Raw genomic sequence first — 18,829 nt, 5'->3', positions numbered from 1 at the left:
TTCCTTCCTACACTGCTGTCATGGCAGCTTGGATAAGTCTGTACTCATTTTGGTGAGCTTTTTCTGAGGTATCCAGCTGCACACCCAAGGCATTTGAGTCAGTAGCCAAGAGTAGAGGCAGTGGGATGGTGAGTGGTACCTACAATCTCTCTTGGTATTCTCCAGAAGCTTTAAGGTTACTGCAGATATATCCCTGGATGAACAGAGCATGGAATTCAATGTAAATAAAAGACCCAGCCAACGTTCTTATGGGCATTGCCTGTCATTCCTACATATGCCAATGACTGAAAACATGGGAATATATGTGCACCAAAAGTTATGGGGGACTGCTTTATTTCCAAATTCTCTTTACATATTGTAAAAGGAACTTTCTGGTCCTCAACCTTTCCTTGAAGAGAAGTGTGTATAAACAGAGAGGCTTTTAATAGTCTTATAACTTTATCCAATATTAAAAAGTCCAGTTATGTCAGCTGGAAAGTGGCTTTAAACATGTTTAACAACTGCTTCTCAGCAGAAACTCTTTATAGAGTATGGGTTCTCTAGTACAACCTGAGTTTGTTTATAATACCAAAATTATTGATTAATTAAGAGCAAGTACTTTTTTCTTTGCTTTGATTGTTTTGATCCCAAATGTGCAAACTGACCACCATATGCAAACTCATGAATGCATGGGCTTAATTTTGGCGTTGCTTACACCAACAAATGGAACGTGTGACTTGCATCAGTTTGGGTCAGACTGCAGGAGGCCATATGTGTTTGTTTTAGCAGTTATGGATGGTTATATTTACCTCACTGCAATGACTCGCTTTGGTTTCTATTGACAAAACCATGACTTAAGAGAATGTTTGCAGAGACAAGAACAGATGTTTCCAGGCTGCTTGCCACAGAGAGGAAAAATAGCCAGGAAAAAAACAAAAATTTGCTTGTAAGCTGGGGTTGGCTGTGCCATTTTTCCAATGGGTAATTAGGAATAGTAGTCATTAGTTGTTAAAGATCCTGACTTGATAACAAAAGAACCTGCTTGGAGATGCCTTTTTGTATAGTCTGATCTATAGAGTAGAATGAAAGACAATTGCTGTAATCACTGAAACCAATTCTACCCTGTCACACTCTTTTGAAGAACCTTAATGACCAAGGAGAACCTAAAAGCTTAATGAAATAGATAATCCATGGGCATTTTCTTCTCTTCTCTGCAGGCATGTTGATTTCAAATTAAGCTGAAAACTTTTACTAGACACTTTTATGAAATTGCAAAGCAATATGAGTGTTTTGGAGTAAGTTTGGTGATTTTTGTTTCCCCTCTGAAGCTGTAAGATCACCTTCTGAATAACACATACTAAAATCAAACTTTTTTTAGACTGATAAAGAAGAGGAGACATAAGTGTAATAGACTATTAGCAGAGCTGGCGATCTGGGAGGGTTTTGAGCAATGTGTTTATGAAGTAGTATCTGCGACCATGAAAGTTAAATAATTTTAAATTAATTTTAAACTTTAAATTTTTAAAATTAAATCATTTTAATGGGCAAGGAAAGATTGATTTCAGCTGCCTGGGAGCAGCAGTGTGGGATGTGTGGCATCTGAGGATTTGGAAATAGAGTTTTGGAAAGAGAGAGACAACTCCTGTGTGTAGTGATTCCCTGGGATTTAACAAGGATGGGAAGCCCCTCACAGTCACAGCAGAGGGCTGAGAGAGGCCCCGTGGTCTCCCACACTGGCACACAGCCCTCAGTGGGCAATGCCAGCCCTTTGCCCTCTGCAAAGGCTTGGCTCTTGGGCTGAGGAGTTGGTCTTGCTCCATTATGAGATGATGATTTATGAAGAGAAAAAATTTTGCGTGCTTTGAAGAGATGTGGCTATAACATCTGTGTATGCAAGGGCCTTCCAGATAGAAACAGCCATGAGCTACGGGGTATGTGACATAAATGAGCTCTGTTTTGGGTTTTGAAAACATGCAATGCAGTACTTTCCTGGCTCGGTCAAAAGCCTCCACACGATATGTCGTTGAATGTCATGAATAAAGGGAGAGCTGAGCGTGACTTAAAACACCAAGGAAGTTGGAAGGAATATCCTGTATCAGTTTACTAACAGGGAATCTTTAATGCTAATATATGGAGGCATCTCCTGCCTTCCCACTTTCATGATCTACTTACTGCAAGCTTGGTAGGATGTATTCCTGGAGATATCTCAGGGATTTTTTTTCTGTTGCCTTTTTTAAGAGCAAGTGTTATGTTGATCTGTTAAGTGTCACGCCACTGCCACTGACTGGATAAAATACCATATGGGCAGTTCATGGGTTTGCTGGTTCCACCTGCTGGCTGAACTGGTGGTGGTGACCTGTCAGTCAAGGGGAGTTGAATGAGTAATCTTAAGAACAGATTTTATTATAATTCCTGTCTGAGGCATGGGGATAGTGTCTTGTCTTCAAGCTACGAACTTTCTATCACATTTTTTATTAACTTTCATTTAATTAAATTCAGTTTAAAAATGCAATTTCTTAAACAGGATGGTAATGCCTAATCACAAGGGCCTTTTTAGCAAGAAAAGGACATTAAACCTTTTTGAAAATAAGAAGATGAACAAGTTAACCCAGTGATGTGCAAGCACTTCTGCTCTTTGCTTCCGGAACTTGCCTTGGGGAGGAAGCCATCCCCCACTAGGAGAAGGATGACCCCCCCCACACTGGGAATTTACCCCCAAAATTTCCCTAAAATGGGAAAAGTGGAGGAACCCAGAGTTAGATTTAACTCTGGATACTGAAATCCCCCTGGGTACTGAAGAAAGGCTGAAGGAGAGAGGAGCAAATGGCTCTCATTGGTGTGGGCCGCAGGGTTTGAGATTGGGGCTAAAATTCAGGAGAGTGTGGGCATGGGATTCCAGTTAAAGCTGGATCCCACAACAGCTGTGGGACTAGAAGAAAGCTTACATGCAGGCAAATGCTGTTTGCTAGGCATGACTAATACCAGAATTAGTGTTGGAGTTACTGTTTGGATTTGGGATTTTGGGTGCTGTAGAGCTTATTTCCTTGTTTGAATCTGAGGAGACTGAGTGCTGGTGTTTTACTGCTGTAGAAGTAAATTGGTTTTGATTGGTTTTGTTAGGAGTGGGCTATGATTAAGTCTAAGTTTAAGATAACAAAGTGTCTGAGGTTTTGTTTTTTATAGAGTTTTGTTTCTCACTGTGTTGTCAGAGCACATGGAGAAGATTAGCAGCTAGTTCTGTGGAGGTGAGTGGCTTTTAAAGGTCTTTGAAGGTACCCTTTAGCTTCTTTGAAGATTCATCTCTTCAGGATACTTAAAAAGTGCATGGCTGCATTAACTACCTTCTGCTGGGGAAACTTTATCCTTCATTTTTCTGCCAAAAGAAATAAGAGGTGTCTAAGGGAGCATAATGGTGCTGTTACCCTTCTTTCTGCTCTAGGCAGTCATTGCTGTCTGCCAGAGGTTCAGTCTAGCCTGCTAGTGACAAACTTGGGAAAGGAGCAAATATTGTTTGAATCACAGAAGGCTGCAGTTTTACTCCAAGATAAAACAGGGGCAGGATATTAGTGCATGAATAGGTCCTACAGATATCCATTTGACATGCTTCTTAGCACAGTTTTGTTGTGTATTGATTAGTTGTCTCCCAGGCATGGCCTGGGCACAGTTCAGGAGAAGAACATGTGCCATGACCAGAAGCAGTTTGGATATTTCCACTGTTTTTGGGAAAGGGATTTAACTTTGGGGACAGGGGATGTTCTGTTCCACTTGGCCTTAGAGCTAAAGATTCACTTGCCTGAATTATTTAGTAACACAGAGGAAGCCAAACTGACTCATGACAAACAAGCCAATAACTGGGTCTGAGGGGTCATCCTGAGGAACACCTTGTGGGGGAGGGAATTCTTGCATCAATTGTAGAGAAGCTACTCATCTGCAAATATTATTTCATTTTCTCTTTTAAAAGCAGTAATGTTTTAAAGGATTCGTTTGCAAGCAAATCAATCCAATTTTCCTTGTTGTGGTTGATGGCATGTCTGTGAATGTGGGAACTCAGCAGCACTTGCAGGTACACTGCAAGAGATTACCATGCTGCCAGTAGTTTTCATGGAGCATTGCTGTACCAGAAATGGTTGATTACACAGGAGAAAGAAGCACAGAGCAGTTGTTCAGTATTGAGATAATGATGGATGGAACATAATCCTGATTGCCTTTGACTTAAAAACAACCTCCTTTGCTCCCCAAAAACCAAAATACTACCCCTGAAAATATTACAGCTGCCTCCCATGGTAATTTTTTTGGTGATTTTTATAAGCTCAAGATTTTTTACATACATATAGCATTTTGTCCATTTGGAAAGAGATGACACTTCATCTTTCACTGAGATATTTCAGGCTCATTCTCATACCAAATCCATTTTCATTCCTGCTATATGAACCTGCAACACAGGTTATGCAATTAGGAGGAAAGTGTTTGCAGAAACAATAAGGAAAACTTGATAAATGAAATCTGCTATACACTGTCAGTCATTCTGATGGTATTCCAATAAACACAAATTTTTGTGTGCCCAGTTTTAAAGATACAGAGTAAAATAATTTATGGCCAAAGCTGGTTTTCCTTCCTTGCAGCATTTATATGTATATTATATTGTGCACACCAAAATGATGTTAAGGGAGCATTGCTGTCATAAAGCAGAGTGCTAAAAAGGCAGTGCTGTAGTTAGGGTTGTAGTTATAATATTATAGTTAGCAGGCTTTTTGTTCAATAACTGAGTCCCTCTATGAATGTGCTGTATACGGTCTTTATGCAATTAGGAGCACTTTTTAGGGTGAATGTTTGGTTTTAGGAAGGGAATTTGCTTTCAAGACAAATGCAGTGAGATTTATATCACATCTGTTATTATCTAAGTGGAGCTTTGTCTTGCAAAAGAGATTTGTCTTATAGAGTGCACAGTTTGGGCAGCCTTCAATTTAGGACTGGATGCAAAATACTTTCCAAGTGTTGCCCTGTAATTTTTTTCTGGTTTTCTTTCTTTTTTTTTTTTTTTTTCCTGTATGCTATTTAAACCTTGCTTGGAAGACAAAATTGGTAATTTCCTTGTGGGAATTGTTATTCTGCTCTTTCATTGTAGTTCCTGAGTGCCTCAGAAATGTTAATGTCTCGTTAGCATTTCTGAGGAGGTGATGTGATATATCCACTTTATAAAGCAGAAGTGAAGGCTGGTGGTTGAAACAGGTCTGAGAGTGTTTGCTAATTTGGGGGCTGCACTCAATGACCTGATTTCTTGGACTAATGCATTCACAGGATCAAGGCACTTCCCCTGTTGATTTCAGTGAGCACTCAGGAGCACTGCAGTCTGGGTCTCAGGGTTTGAAATGAAGACTGAAGATACAAGGAGCACTCCTTTAGTGACCAGCTGAGTCAAGATTAAGTGTAAATGGCTGTCCTAGCAGCACAGAAGAGCTGTGGAGCAGAGGGTAGCATACAGGACTTTCTGACAGGAAGATGCTCTTTTCCAATTGTCTGGAGGCTCTTTGTTCTGATTCCACTGTGCCTTTGAATATCTGTAACAAATGATGGAGTGCTTCACTGAGTGATGTTCTTTCTAGCTGCCCTTGTGATCTTCAGGAAAGATACCTACTGACAAATTAGAAAACAGATTATTTATTTAAAGAGGCTCTTCAGAGTAAATAGTCCAAGATGTTTCAACTCTGACAGCCTGTCCAAGATTTTCCTTGTTATTGTACAAAATAGAATATTCTATACATACATTTTAAAAGTGCCCTTGTTTTGTTTTACAGTTGTCATCTGATGACAGTAGCTAAGTCAATATCTTCCTTCAGTTTAATATGTACTTTTCTACTTGAAAGCTGCTCATCTTTGCTCAAAACTGGTTTGTAGTGTTGTCCCAGTGACATTAGTTTACTATACTAGAGGGTGTTGCTGAGAATGTAAAACTATCCCATTAGCCTGTTTGCAATATAAAATAGGCTTCTGCTTTTTACAAGCTTATGCAGTGTAGTAAGAATTTGGCAAGTGTAAAGGAAAAAGGTGTTAAGGAGAGCTGGCAGCTCCTTAAAGAAATGATATTAAGTGCAAACTCTTTCAATAAGGAGGAAAGTTAAGGAAGTGCAGTGGAAGACCAGTGTAGCTAAACTGCCAGTTCTTCATGGCTCCTGAAGAGAAGTTGTTTTTTTTACAGAGTGGAAAGTAGGTCAGATTTCCAAGAAAAAAGATAAAAAAATAGCATGTAATGGCAATAAAGTCAGAAATAGTGAGGCACAAAATGATATTAAAGTATCCAGGTGTGTTACAGGTTGTAAGAATTCATTTTTCATGCACTGTAGTAATGAAAGAAGGACTGAAAGGAAAGGTCAGAGGACAAAAGGGATCAATAGATGGCATTGAGATGGCCAAAATCATTGGTTTGTTTGAGTCTCTCCCAGTAAAATGGATACTGTTTCTACTGATAACTTGGGGAACTGTACTGCTGCTGCAACATCCAGAAGATCTCACATGCACAAATGAATGTCTCTGCACCTCCTGGTAACCAGAGAAGAGTAGACCTTCTGCCCACACCCATCAATCTTAGAGTGGTTTTTCTGGAGGATATTACTGTACAATGCCTGAAATGTATTTTGGAACAGTCCACTGTTGGAAGGCAAGGGAGGAGCACAGGGTGCCTTCTTTGCAAGAATTGTTCTGTAATTTTGTTAATGATTTAGATGTTGGCGCTGAGTATGTTAACAATTTCTGTAGAAAGCTGGTAAGGATGAAAGAGGCTGTGAAAGAAAGGGCTAAAATTTGAGGTGGTGATATCCAGTTGCACAAATAATCTTAAAGGGAATGGTCATAGTTCAAAGGGACACTTTCTGCATATGAATGGGGAGTCACCAGCTTTAAGGATAAAGGCTGGAGAATAAGTTCCTAGGGAGTGATTGTTCAGAAAGAAGTTTGAAAGTTGCAGGGTGCTACAAACCAGTTCATGAGTACAGTGTCATGCTGTGGTATGTAATATTCCAGGGTGAATAAGAGGAATATAGCCTGGAAGGGGGGAATAAAATCCTTTATTGCCTGGAGTACCATGCTGGGTCACAGGGACTGTACCTTAAGAAAGAAGTAAATCAGCAAGACTGTGCAGAGGAACAGTACCAACACTGAGCAAACAGTCCTAGAGAGCATGACTGATAAGTATGTGTTGAGTGAAATGGTGTTGTGTGGGATAGATGGCTGCAATATGTTTAGTGGTTGTTACAGCCTTCTGTGTGTATGGGCTACTGCAAAGATAGGGAGAATAACCTGACTTCTATGCCTGGACAGCACAAAGACAAAAGTTCCAGCAAGAGAGAGAGATTGTGCTGCCATGGTAAAAGCAGTACAGCACTGGAAGAGTTTGAGTGGGGAGGTTGTTGAATCTCTGTTATTGGGGAACAATTCTTCAGGAACAATTAGGAAATGTCTTCTGACATAGTATAAGATGTAATATTTTGTGCTGTGGGGCTGGACATCTTCTGATTCTTCTTCCAGTCAGAAGTGTGTTGTTTTCTGATGCGCTTGCTCTTTTGTCTTTTATATCCTTTTACTCCTTGGTGAATATCACTGTTTTCTGGACAAGAATTTCTTAGATAGCAGGCAAGATTTACTAAGTTCACAGTAGCCATTTTGGTACAGAACTTCATGGAGCAGTGCTTTAAGTTGCTGTATTTGACCAACTGCTGCAGCTATAAGAGTCACAGGCCACAACTTCTTAGTGAGAGTGTTCCTTATAAACAGAGTAAGGACTGGGACTTGCTTTCTAATCGTCATATTTTCTGAAGACTTTTAAAATGCATATAACAGCCTGACATGCCAGCTGTCACCAGAAATGGTGTCCCCCACCAACACCAGCATGCGGTGCGTTGGCACTCATGTCACACAAACAGGGAGTGTTGACAAGTCCTCTTGCCAGTCACCTTAGAAAGATAGGGAAGAAGCCAGGGCTCAGTGAAGGAGATCTCAGGAGAACACCAGGGGCATCAGAACCGGAGCAGTCTGAGAAAGGAGCTGGTCCAGGACTTTTAAAGCCCAAGAGAAAATGAGTGCAGCAAAAGAGAAATTTTCTCCAGCCTCATCCATGTTTAGCTTGGTGTTTGGGACTGATTTGAACCTCTCTTCATGGGGCAGCAGTACAATGCCTTTCCTGAGCAATCTTCCCAAGTTCCAGAGTCTTGAGTAGCTGTAGTTGCATTTGTGTTAAAATTGAATTATGTTTTCTTTCAACTTAGAAGCCGAAGTTGATATCCAAGCCAATGCTTGATAGCATCCTTTGTCTTCGTGATGACAGATGGAAGTTTGTGCGGAGCCTCCTGACCCCAGCCTTCAGCGATACCAAACTGAAAGAGGTAAGGTGTAGACATTGCTGCTTTCATAATTTAGAAGACTTGTGCAGGCATCTGCTTTATGTAGGTCCATATTAAGGATAGGTAAAACCTGCTACTTTGTGCCACTTTATTTAGACCTGAAGAGCACATGCAGCAGAGCTTCCATATGGCATGGTTCAGATCATAGATGGGTGAAAATCCAAATAGATCTTCTGAAGATATGATTCTCTGTCTTCTTCTGTTTAAGTCAGTTTTTCCATGAAAGTGTAGCATACTTAAGAAGGACCCTTACCCCTTCCTCTCCTCTGCCCTATTAGGAGTAAGCTTAAGTTCAGGAAAGGTTATTGCTCCCAGTTGGAACATAGCTTTTCTTGCTGTGCAGAGTCAGCAACTCTCATGTTAACACAGGAACTGCTGTCAGTCTATTTTCATTTCTGCATCTCCTTCCCTTTCCCTCCTCCTTTTATTCTTTAATCCTTTCATATAATAAAATAAGTCACTGGAACAGAATGTCATTGCCAGATAAATACCTCTGACTGAAAATAAATGTCTCTGTGCTGACCTGCTGCTAATTTCCTACAAATGTATCAGCATTTGCTCAGCCATGGGAACCCATTACCCAGTAACAAAGTCCTGTTCCAGTGATACGATATCTCTTAATTAAATGTATATAAATGATTGACCGGCTACAGTCTTCTTTCAAGGAGAACTACAAAAAAACAATGCCACAACAACCAAACCAAAATCACCTCTTCCTTTCTATGTTTTATTCTGAAAGAGAATCATGCCTCACTCCGGTGCCCAGTCCTGGGTTGTAAAATTTTCCACTGGGCAGACGCTTGTGTTGTTTTGACATGCCGCTGTCGAAATCCACAGTAACATCTAAATGTGTCTGGCTCTCCCAGCTCCACAGACAGCGGTCGCTTAGCAACGCCGGCTGTCACCTCCTTATTATGGTAAATTCTAATTGGCCGCCAGCCTGGCGGAGATGCTGATTAATCACCACTGACAATGCCATTGGTTATGCGCCCTGACATTTGCTCTGTCACCAACTCCATCACGAAATTTCAGCAAGGCAAGGGTGTTTAAATATGCAAGCGATTAGTTGCACATGGCGTGGTGGGGAGAGCAGAGTTTTGCATTTTGCTGGCGGAAATTAATCTGCCTTGCTGCAGGTCATCGGCTCTTTGCTCATGGACTAACAAAAGATAACGCTGCACTCCCCTCAATTTGTGGAGAGCAACCTCTGCCAGCACCTGCCAGGCAGGCTTGGCTGAGGAGCAAGGTGAGGGCAAGGGAGTGGAGCCCCAGGGATCCTGCTTTGGGGCTGGGCTCTGCAGGGTCTGGCCAAGCCAAATGCATAGCTTGTTGGTGGAGGTGGACTGCAGGAATAATGGTAGGAGGTGAAAGGGAGGGCTGGCCAGTGCCTGCTAGCTGTCTTGCATGCAAGGATTGAGACATTTATTTTTAGCCTGATAATCAGCTTTGCCCATGCTGCCTCTTCCAAAGCTCTGTGGGAAGGTGTGTGACTGTGCATGGGCTTAGGGTGACCTGGAACTTGTCACTTTCTCCTCCCATTCAGCAGCAAGTGGGAAAAAGAGGAGGGGGGCAGGTCTTTCTGAAAGGTTCAACTTTGCTTTTCTCCCCCACGCCTTCACCAGAAGTCTGTCCATCCCTACACAGACAGACACTTGCAGTTAGCCCGTGTGAGATTAGGAACCGCTGGTGAACGGATGTGCTACTCAGCCTTGCATTTCATTTTCTACCCAAATATGTTAGCAATACTGGCATTTGAAGTTAATGCAACTTAAGTCCTTGCCCATGTGCTTTTCCTGCTGTTGCTTAATTTAGGAGCCATACCAACACTTCACAAAGGAAATCAATGCTCATTAATTATGATCTCACTTTTTAGCTCTCCCATATTTGGTACTCTCTCAGAACCTTTACAGCAGCATGGAAACAAAAATACCATGTACTAGTATTGGCCATACTACAGAGTATCCAGCATTATCTGCAAGACATCCTGTTTATAATAAACCCTTCCTCTCTGCTTTGAATTACAAACACAAATTTGGTACTAATTTATAGCAAAAGATCCTAGATATGCTATTTTATACATATTTATAAATATTACTAGGACATTCCTTATTTCTCCTTCCAAGATATCAATTCCTTTGACAAAATCCCACACCAAAGTCTTCCACTCTGTTCACTCTGGATGAGTGCCTTAACTTTGTTCCTCTGTGCAGACTCCACAGTGATGCTGGAGGGATTGCAGACCTCATGAAAGGTCTTTGGAAAGGGGTTCCCCTTGAGTGCTGCACCCCTAGTGCCACTCCAAACATAGGCTTGTCTGTCTGGATGCTCTAAAGGAATTGGGAACTGTTAGCCTGTGACAGAGCAACAAATGTTAACAATTCCTTCTGCTCCCCATAGCAATCATGTCAGATCAAAGATGCACCAAGGGACAGAGAGTTCAGAGACCCAGGTTCCTGATATCTCTGTTTCAGAAACTCAAGAAGGGACAGTTTCAGGGCTAGCAAGAGTGAGAAGTGAGAAGCCCCTTTGGCCTGGCTGCTGGAGGACAAGGCTCCAGACAGAGCTAATGTGTGTGGCTAAGGTTTAACCTGCTGTGCTCCACAGAGGCACCTGGGGCTGTGGGCAGAGGTGAGCTTTGCCCTTGTCACTTCTAAGAAGTGGTGTGATGTCACTGAGAAGTTCACTGAGCTTGAGGAATTTCCCCGTAGTATGGTAAATATCTCCAACAGCCAGCCAGCAAATGATCAAAAGATGATTCCAGAAATTTTGAATTTTTCAAAGTTACAGGAAATGAACTGAAACTAGAGGTTATAGAGTTGTTGGGTAGCCAATATAGTGATTTCTGTGTGTCTGCAGAGAGTTGCTTTAGTAACATTTTTCAAGAGTTTTTAACATCTTCTCCAGCTTTCTCTTTTCTCAATTTGTCTTTAAAAGCTGTGCACCATTTCACTGTTGCTTTTATGGATTTCAATGTCTTGGGTGTTCTCCCTTTTTCTAACAAGCATGTAAAGATTACTAAAGGAGTCCACTCCAGCTGGAGGAAGATTTGTCCGGATAGCATTGAACACAAATACTACAGTGGTGGTGAATAAAGCAATAGACTTACAAGCTTGAGCCTGCAGTAAGATTGGGGAGCATCCATGTGAGATGCCACTGTAGCTGGTAGCAGATCTAATATAATAAGCTCTTTCCAGTAAGACTCCTGAATGAACCCCATAGTTCCACTGCTGTGGGAGCACTAAGAATGAGAAATGAGAGACAGGAGACAGGAAACCCAAGACATGTCACTTTCCTGCCCTTGACTGCCTGTGGGTGATCTGACAGAAGCTACTTAAATTCTCTGTGCATGAAACAACTTTTATCTGTTAAGTGGGAACAACACCAATCACTGAAAGTTGATCCGAGATATAATTCATGAGGAATTGGTGAATTATGATACCTAGAGGCTCTAAGTAATAGAAACATTTCCCAGTGTTCCTGTCATGCTCTCCTCAGCTGGTATGTATTGAAACAAGCTGACATGTTAGTGATCTTGCTGTACCAACCTTGATTCCCTATTTAGTATTTCTTATTTTGTTCCTCTTCTTTTTGCTGTGGTGCCTATGATGATCCTGCAGTTCTGGACCCCTTGTCAGACTTGATAAATAGCTCTACTCTCTTTTACAGCCAACACCAGCAGAAAACCTATTGATTTTTATTTATTCTGATGGTGCTGCAGTAGTCTTGTCATCTCCTATCAGTATGCCAGGGATCCTTTCCTCCATTAACAAACCATTTAAACAAAACAGAACACAAAAATTAAAGAAGAGAGCACAGCTTAATGTAGTAGTGTCCTAAATAACCTGTGAAGTAGAGTTTGTGTTGAGGCATTTCTTTCAAATAAAGGGAGACATAAAGCAGAACTTGTAATAACATGGCAGAACAGTGCAGAAAAATCCTCTAGTGTCACTCTCAGGCATGGAGATCTCTCATGTCCCACTAGGACATAAGATCTGACAGTCCACGCATTAAGGTTTCCTTGATTTGCTGTTAGTCTGTGCACATTGGTCAAAGGCATTTTGGGAGTGTCTCTGCAATCTGCTGTTGTTGCTAAACAAAGCAAATGTGCTCACGTAAGGTAAAGCAAATCACTAATGTAAAAACTGGTGTAAAAATGTGAAATGTGCATAAACTTGAGCCACAGGCCAGTATCTTGTTGAGTTGCTTATTTTGGTAAGTTGTGCCCAGAAATAGCACAGCTGCACTCTCAAGTGATGGAAACAAATCCTTTCACAAAACATCTTTCTGACACTCTGCTCTTTTTCTGGTTTTATTCAGGGACTTGAAATCTGGAAGGGAAGCAATTCTTGTGTTAGGGATGTATTATTCCTCCTTCTCCCTGCTTTCTGTTTCATAACATTTGTGGGACAAGAGCCCCAACATGACTTCTGCTTGCTGTCTGTGAACAGTAAAGTCTCCAGTGTGTCTGCTTACAGTGAATATGATCCAGCCTTCTAGTTTTTAGTTTGGATGCTAATAATGAGGGGAATAATAATACTGATGAATACTGAGGGCCACATCTAACTAGAGGAATGTGACTCTGATGCCTTTGAATAGTGCAAAGATCCACATGCACTGTGCATATGCAGAATCAGAAGCTAATTGTTGTTACGTGCCAAACAGCATATTGGCAGGATTTATACAGCAAAGCCCCTGGCATCATGAAAACCCTAACCCCAAATGCTCTTCTTTGGCAGAAAGAAAGAAATTTGGACTCTGGGCTACTCTTGCTATTAGATAACTGTCAGATCAAATATTTACAGGGACCATATTGTTTAGATTTTTCTTCATCCTGTTACTCTCAGCCAATCTGAACACAAAGCAGCTGGGGTTTATTTACCCACCAAGAACTGAATCTCAGGCAGGTTATGCAGGTTTTATGTTCTGACTGGCAAATCAGAATAAATGGAAAGTAACTGATACCCAAGGCAGTGTAGATCAACATGTCAAGTTTCTATGCTTGGTATAGTTCACCTCCCCTGACGCTACTTTATTTTTCTTGACAATCAGACAAAGATTTTGAGGTGTTATGAGACTTAAGAATGTTTCAGTTTGTGGTCTTTGTAGCTTGCAATCTTGCACTAATTTATGTCCCCCAGGGGAATAAAAAACCCAAACCCAACCTAGGATTCCAGATTAGATATCCCCTGTAGCTTTCATATACAAATAATTGTTTTATTGACATGAATCTGTTATTGTCATGCTAACAGTAAATCAAATCCATGTGCCCCCTCCCTGTTTTCCTGGTTAGATTTACTAATAAAAGTACCTCATGGCTAGGAACGAATTGCAGCAGTATTTCTAGAGGCTGGTGGAATGTGCAAAGTGCAGAGGTGCTGTGGGATGCCCTGGCCAGACGTACGTGCCCCTGATGTCTCTGCCAGCTGTTGAAAAGTGATAGCAACCAGCTGGCTGGTTACAGATCTGGTGATGTGATGAAGAATAAGAGAGAAAATAAGGCAATAAAAGGAAAATCTGAAATGATCGCCATCTGTTTCAGAAACATCATACCTGTTAAAAAACTGATTTTCGTTTTGTTCTCCTTGGCTGGTTCAGTTCACTGGGGGGGGCTGGACCCAGAGACTATGAAGTATTTCACCTTGGTTCAATCTGTTGAACAGAAATGTATTAATTTGGTTGAAACTGCTTTTGAGAAGAAGCTTGCTGCAGGGGACTTTCTTTGGAAAGCCAAAAGGTGAAGAAGGCTGCCACGTAACTGCGGTGTGCACCTCCCAAAAGTGTAACAGCTACTTTTACCAAACGCTAATCTGGCTCCAGAGCTGCCTTGTGAGACTGTGCAAAACCCAAGTCGACCTGGCTTTGCAATGTAATTTCACTCATATAGGCAGGGGACCTTGAGAGCAGCTAGACACATTCTTGAGTCAGCCTTGTGCCTTTGGAAAACATATTGGATGCTCCCGCGTTGGCCTTTTGACTGCGTGCAGTCTTGCCCATGTGTTGAGATGGCACAGTGCCTGTGCACAAAGTGCTGTGCCAGTTTCACAGAGGTAGAGGTGCCAAGCAAAATGGACTTGGCTGGGCAGGCTGCAAAGCTCTCAGAGTGTGCTGCGAGGCTGCAGTAAGTCTTTTTTGGTAACAAGAATGTCAGAGGAGTAGGATAAGTCTGTTCTCGTGTTTGTTGACATCTGTATGCTGAGGGAGGTAGTTCAGGAAGGAAAGGCAAGTTTCTGTGTGTACATTGTTGGTGCTTGTCATAGTTGTTGAGGCAAGGCCCTGGTATTAAGTTGTAGGCTGCTCTTGGTAGTCTATATGGGAAAGAGCTGTAGGATATAATTCCTTTTGGTTCATGGCTGGATTGCTGCTGCCCCCTTTCTCTGTTCCCCCATTTGGTGTTATCAGGGAAGAGACCCAGTCTTACAGTGTCTGATTCCTCATATGCAGGAAGCTAAAAAGACAGAAAGTGAGACTTTAATGAGTCCTTGATGTTTGCCTGTGCTGTGGTTTCCATGAAGCCCTAAAGAAGAGACTATTGCACTGCTGGCTGCAGCCAAGCTGGGGTTAAGTCTACCTGGCCAGCATGTGTCAGTGACTGGAAAAAACCCTTAGATGAATAAATTCACACAAATGTCCACTTAATGGCACCACCACTTGAGAAAAGCCTGTCCTTGTGTACCAATAGCAGTTTGCCCTCAGCAGCTTGTAGTGGCATCCAGGGCCACTTTCTAGTTACATGTTAAGTCCTTCAAACTGAGAGATGGCAGGATAGAATTGATGCCAGTGCCTTTACAGGACTTTGGAAAGCATTATTCCTTCTGCCCTGGAGCATATGTAGCCTAAATGTGATGTAGTGCAAATAAAGATCATGATAAATCATTGGAATGATTAAACAGAGAGGGGGATGTTTTTGCCTGATAGGTCTCTGTGTATGTAGCCACAGTGGGGCAAGGACCATTGGTCAGGTAGGTGACACAGCCTCTTGCATTTAGGCCCAGAGCTGGAGAAGGGCATCCCTGTAATGTGTAGGTTTATTTTGAGCAGAAAGTGCCAACATTTCATCTTACCCATGCACAAGTGCCTAACAACACCTGCAGAGGAACCTGCAAGCTCTAGCACGTTTATCAGATAAAAATAATTAAAAATAATTATTTTTGTTTGGTGTTTTTTTTTCTTAACATTTTCATGCTTTTTCACAATTCAATGTGTTCCTTTCCAGATGACACCATTGATAAACAAGATTTGTGACACTCTGCTGTGTAACTTGAAAGTCTACGCAGATTCTGGCAAAGCTTTTGATATCCAGAGGTATGTTCAACATGCCAAAAATTAGTAGCAGATTATTAAAAAAGAGGGGAAAAAATCAATTGCAGCAGTTATTCTGAATTCACACTTACTGTAGAAAAGATTTTTTTTTTCCTCCCTCACTTTAAAAAATGGAGATCATAGTTTAATGGAGGGTGTGTCTGATAAAAGCCTTTTCTTCCTGGGACAGTCATTGCATACTTGAAAAGTAATTTTGGTAAAGCATCTAATGTATTTCTGGCAGTTATTTACTGAAGTTTTAACAGCTGGAAGGACAAAGGAAGGCTGCGTCAGTCCCTGTCCAGTCTGTTCTCTGCAGGCTGCCAATAATGTACAAACATAAGAATTGGTCTAGTATCAAATATATCTAGTCCATCACTTTTTTGCTTTTTTTTTTTTTTTAATATGAGTTTTTTTCAAGCACTTAATCATTCTTACCACATTCTTCTTAACCCCCTCTCATGGCATGCTAGCTTTTGGGGAAGCAGCAGGATCAGTAATCCAGATGAAAATGCGCCGTTGATTTATCAAATGACATTTTAATATTTTCCATATTGTATTTTCTCTCATTTGTTATGCATTTAATATCCTATTATCTTTTCTGCTGCTCTTTCATCAGAGGTCTTCACTGAGCTGTTCACAACACTGTCTAGCCCCCTCTCTGAGTAGATGCATTTTCTCTAAGATCCTGGGTAGTAATGCAAATGCATTCTTTCTAACAGGCACTGTTTTTGCTTCATTTTGCTTTCATTTCATTTGCTGGGTTGGTCAGTGCCCTCTGAAGTTCTTCATGATTTTCCCAAACTAAAGCAGCACAAATAATATTGTTTCATCAGAAGAAATGGGTATTTAGCCACAATGTATTAATCTTTTTTCAAGTATATGTGCACATGCAAATGTGTGTGTGTGTGTGTACGCACAGAGATCTCTCTAATAAACAGCTGAAGAGATGCTATGAAACCTCAAGATACATTACACTAGCCTTGTGCTGTGATGAAAACTGACCTTTTCAGTCCTTCCAGTCTTTTCCATTTTTCCATTTGTCCTTTGTCTTTGAGTGGTCTTTTAGCTATTGATCCATTATAGGGTTTCACCTCCCAAGGGACACTTTGGTAAAGACCCTTTGAAAGTCTAAATGAATGATGTTGACCATCTCGGAACATGATATTTCCAGTTGTTTTACCATACTACCATTTCAGCAGGTTTGACATATTTATAAATGTGATTCTCATTCCACTGCAGTTTTACAGAATTGCCTTGGGAACTGGTTTTTTTTTGGATGAAAAGACCTATCTGCAACCTCCTATGACCTTAGTTGTCTTTAGCTGTTTTGTGTTTTGCCAACAACTCAAAATTTAGTTTTTAAGGTTGTTTTATTTTTCAGTACCTTGGAGAGGTAGATGATTGATTGAGTCCTTCTGAAATTATTGTTTATAGCAATGCCCCTCCCTTTTAATATTTTAACTTCTAATGATTTTTTTTTGTGTGTGTGTAAGAGTTGAAGACCAAAAGAAGTGAGTTTTGCATTATTCTTGTTATCTTTTAAATCTTCTCTGGTGTGATCAGAATGATAGGTCACAAAGATTTTTGTTTAGAAATACTGATTTACACAATTACTGAGTCACATAATTAATAGAATTACTGATTCACATATGCAGGATGTAATGGGCCTGGCTCCTGTTCTTCCCTTCATACATGCTCACTCAGATTAAAACACCAGAGATTAATATTAGCCTTTCCTAAGGATCATGGAAGTACAGACATTGCTTACTTCACCACAGATCAGAAGAATCAAATTCCAAGGATATTTTACATTCTCAGTCCACCCATCTCAAAACTTAATAGAGCTGCTAAAGCCTTCTGGGAAAATAAAGATAGTAAGACAGCTGGATTGAGGGTGAGATATGCAGGGAGCCATTTAGTAAATTCTGATGTTTCTAGATCATGGTCCACAGATAATTTGGAGTTCTCAAAGCACTGGTGGCTCCTCTGCAGAGATACAGATTTCACATGGTGTCAGTTTCTCTTGATTTTGTCCACAGAGTTAAATTACAAAGGAGGTATGAAGAAGAAGAAGAAGAAGAAGGAGGAGGAAATCCCTAAGGACCTTAACTTTACCTAAGAACCCCTTGTCTCTGAGAGTTTAGACTGGACTGGAAATAGGTGTGGCTTTTGCAGTTAAAAATGAGAAAGGAATTATCTCATTTATTAGGATTCATACTAAGAAAATGCTTATGCATCTCTGATGTGTTACATTTGACTTCTAGGTCATAGCAAATTAAATAGTTTTCAATAAAATTTTAGTAGAATTACTGAGCTGTATGAATATATGTTCACTTTGTAGGTTTGGAAAAAGTGATCATTATCAAGCAGCATTTGTCAGAATCATGGAAAAATCTCTTGTTGGCAAAGCTCAGGTCTAAAAGCGAAAGGAAACTCAGTGGCAAAAATTAATTCTGTGTGATGTTCGTAGAAGCAAGATATTAATGGATATGTGATTTTTAGATAATAATTTATCATTCTTCAATGAAATGCAGGTGTTACAACTGCTTTACCTTGGATGTCGTTGGTAGCGTAGCTTTTGGTACTGAGGTGGATTCTCAGAAGAATCCTGATGACCCCTTTGTTAAGAATTCCAGAACATTCTTTGAAATGTCTTTGTTTAAGCCTCTTCTCATTCTAATCCGTGAGTACAATCTACATTTGTCTACTTTCTTGTGGTAATTTCATAAAAGTCATTCTCAAATTGCAAAATTGCTTCATGCTGGAGCCAGAGTAGGAAGTACTGTAGCTGACATTCACATGCCACTTCTACTCTTGAGATTTCCACCATATGCTCTACAGGTCTTGTCACCATTAATGAAACTCTAGGAACACAATGCTTCTGGTTCCTCTGACAGGAAAGTTTCTGGGTCCTGCAGTTTCTACAGTACTTGTTTTAATAAACTTCTCACTAAAACAGAGTAATTGCCCTTTGGGACCAAAGTGTAAAGTTTTTGTGCACTTGATTTGCTTAGTAGAGATTGAAATCCCACCCATTATGAACTTACTGAAGAAAAGAGGTGGAAGTGTATAAAGAGATTGTGTAAGTACTCCCAATTCTTTTTTGAACACTGTCCACAGCCTGGCTGACGGCTCTGAAGGATAAATGTATTCTC

General features: G+C 40.7%; 1 protein-coding gene across 1 annotated transcript in view; it reads left to right on the top strand.

Annotated features, from left to right (window-relative positions):
* Positions 1-18,829, top strand: part of TBXAS1 (thromboxane A synthase 1) — a 226,676-nt gene that overhangs the window by 118,985 nt on the left and 88,862 nt on the right. Inside the window, exons 5-7 of the mRNA XM_054282019.1 lie at positions 8,238-8,354; positions 15,586-15,674; positions 18,209-18,357. Of these exons, the coding sequence (XP_054137994.1) occupies positions 8,238-8,354; positions 15,586-15,674; positions 18,209-18,357 (355 nt within the window). The remainder of the gene's footprint in view (positions 1-8,237; positions 8,355-15,585; positions 15,675-18,208; positions 18,358-18,829) is intronic.

This window comes from Melozone crissalis, unplaced genomic scaffold (assembly GCF_028551555.1).
Source record: "Melozone crissalis strain CALT ecotype California unplaced genomic scaffold, PUWL_Pcris_2 ptg000033l_1, whole genome shotgun sequence".
NCBI lineage: Eukaryota > Metazoa > Chordata > Aves > Passeriformes > Passerellidae > Melozone > Melozone crissalis.
Note: the sequence above shows the minus strand (reverse complement) of the source record. Positions and strands in the feature narration are given on the sequence as shown.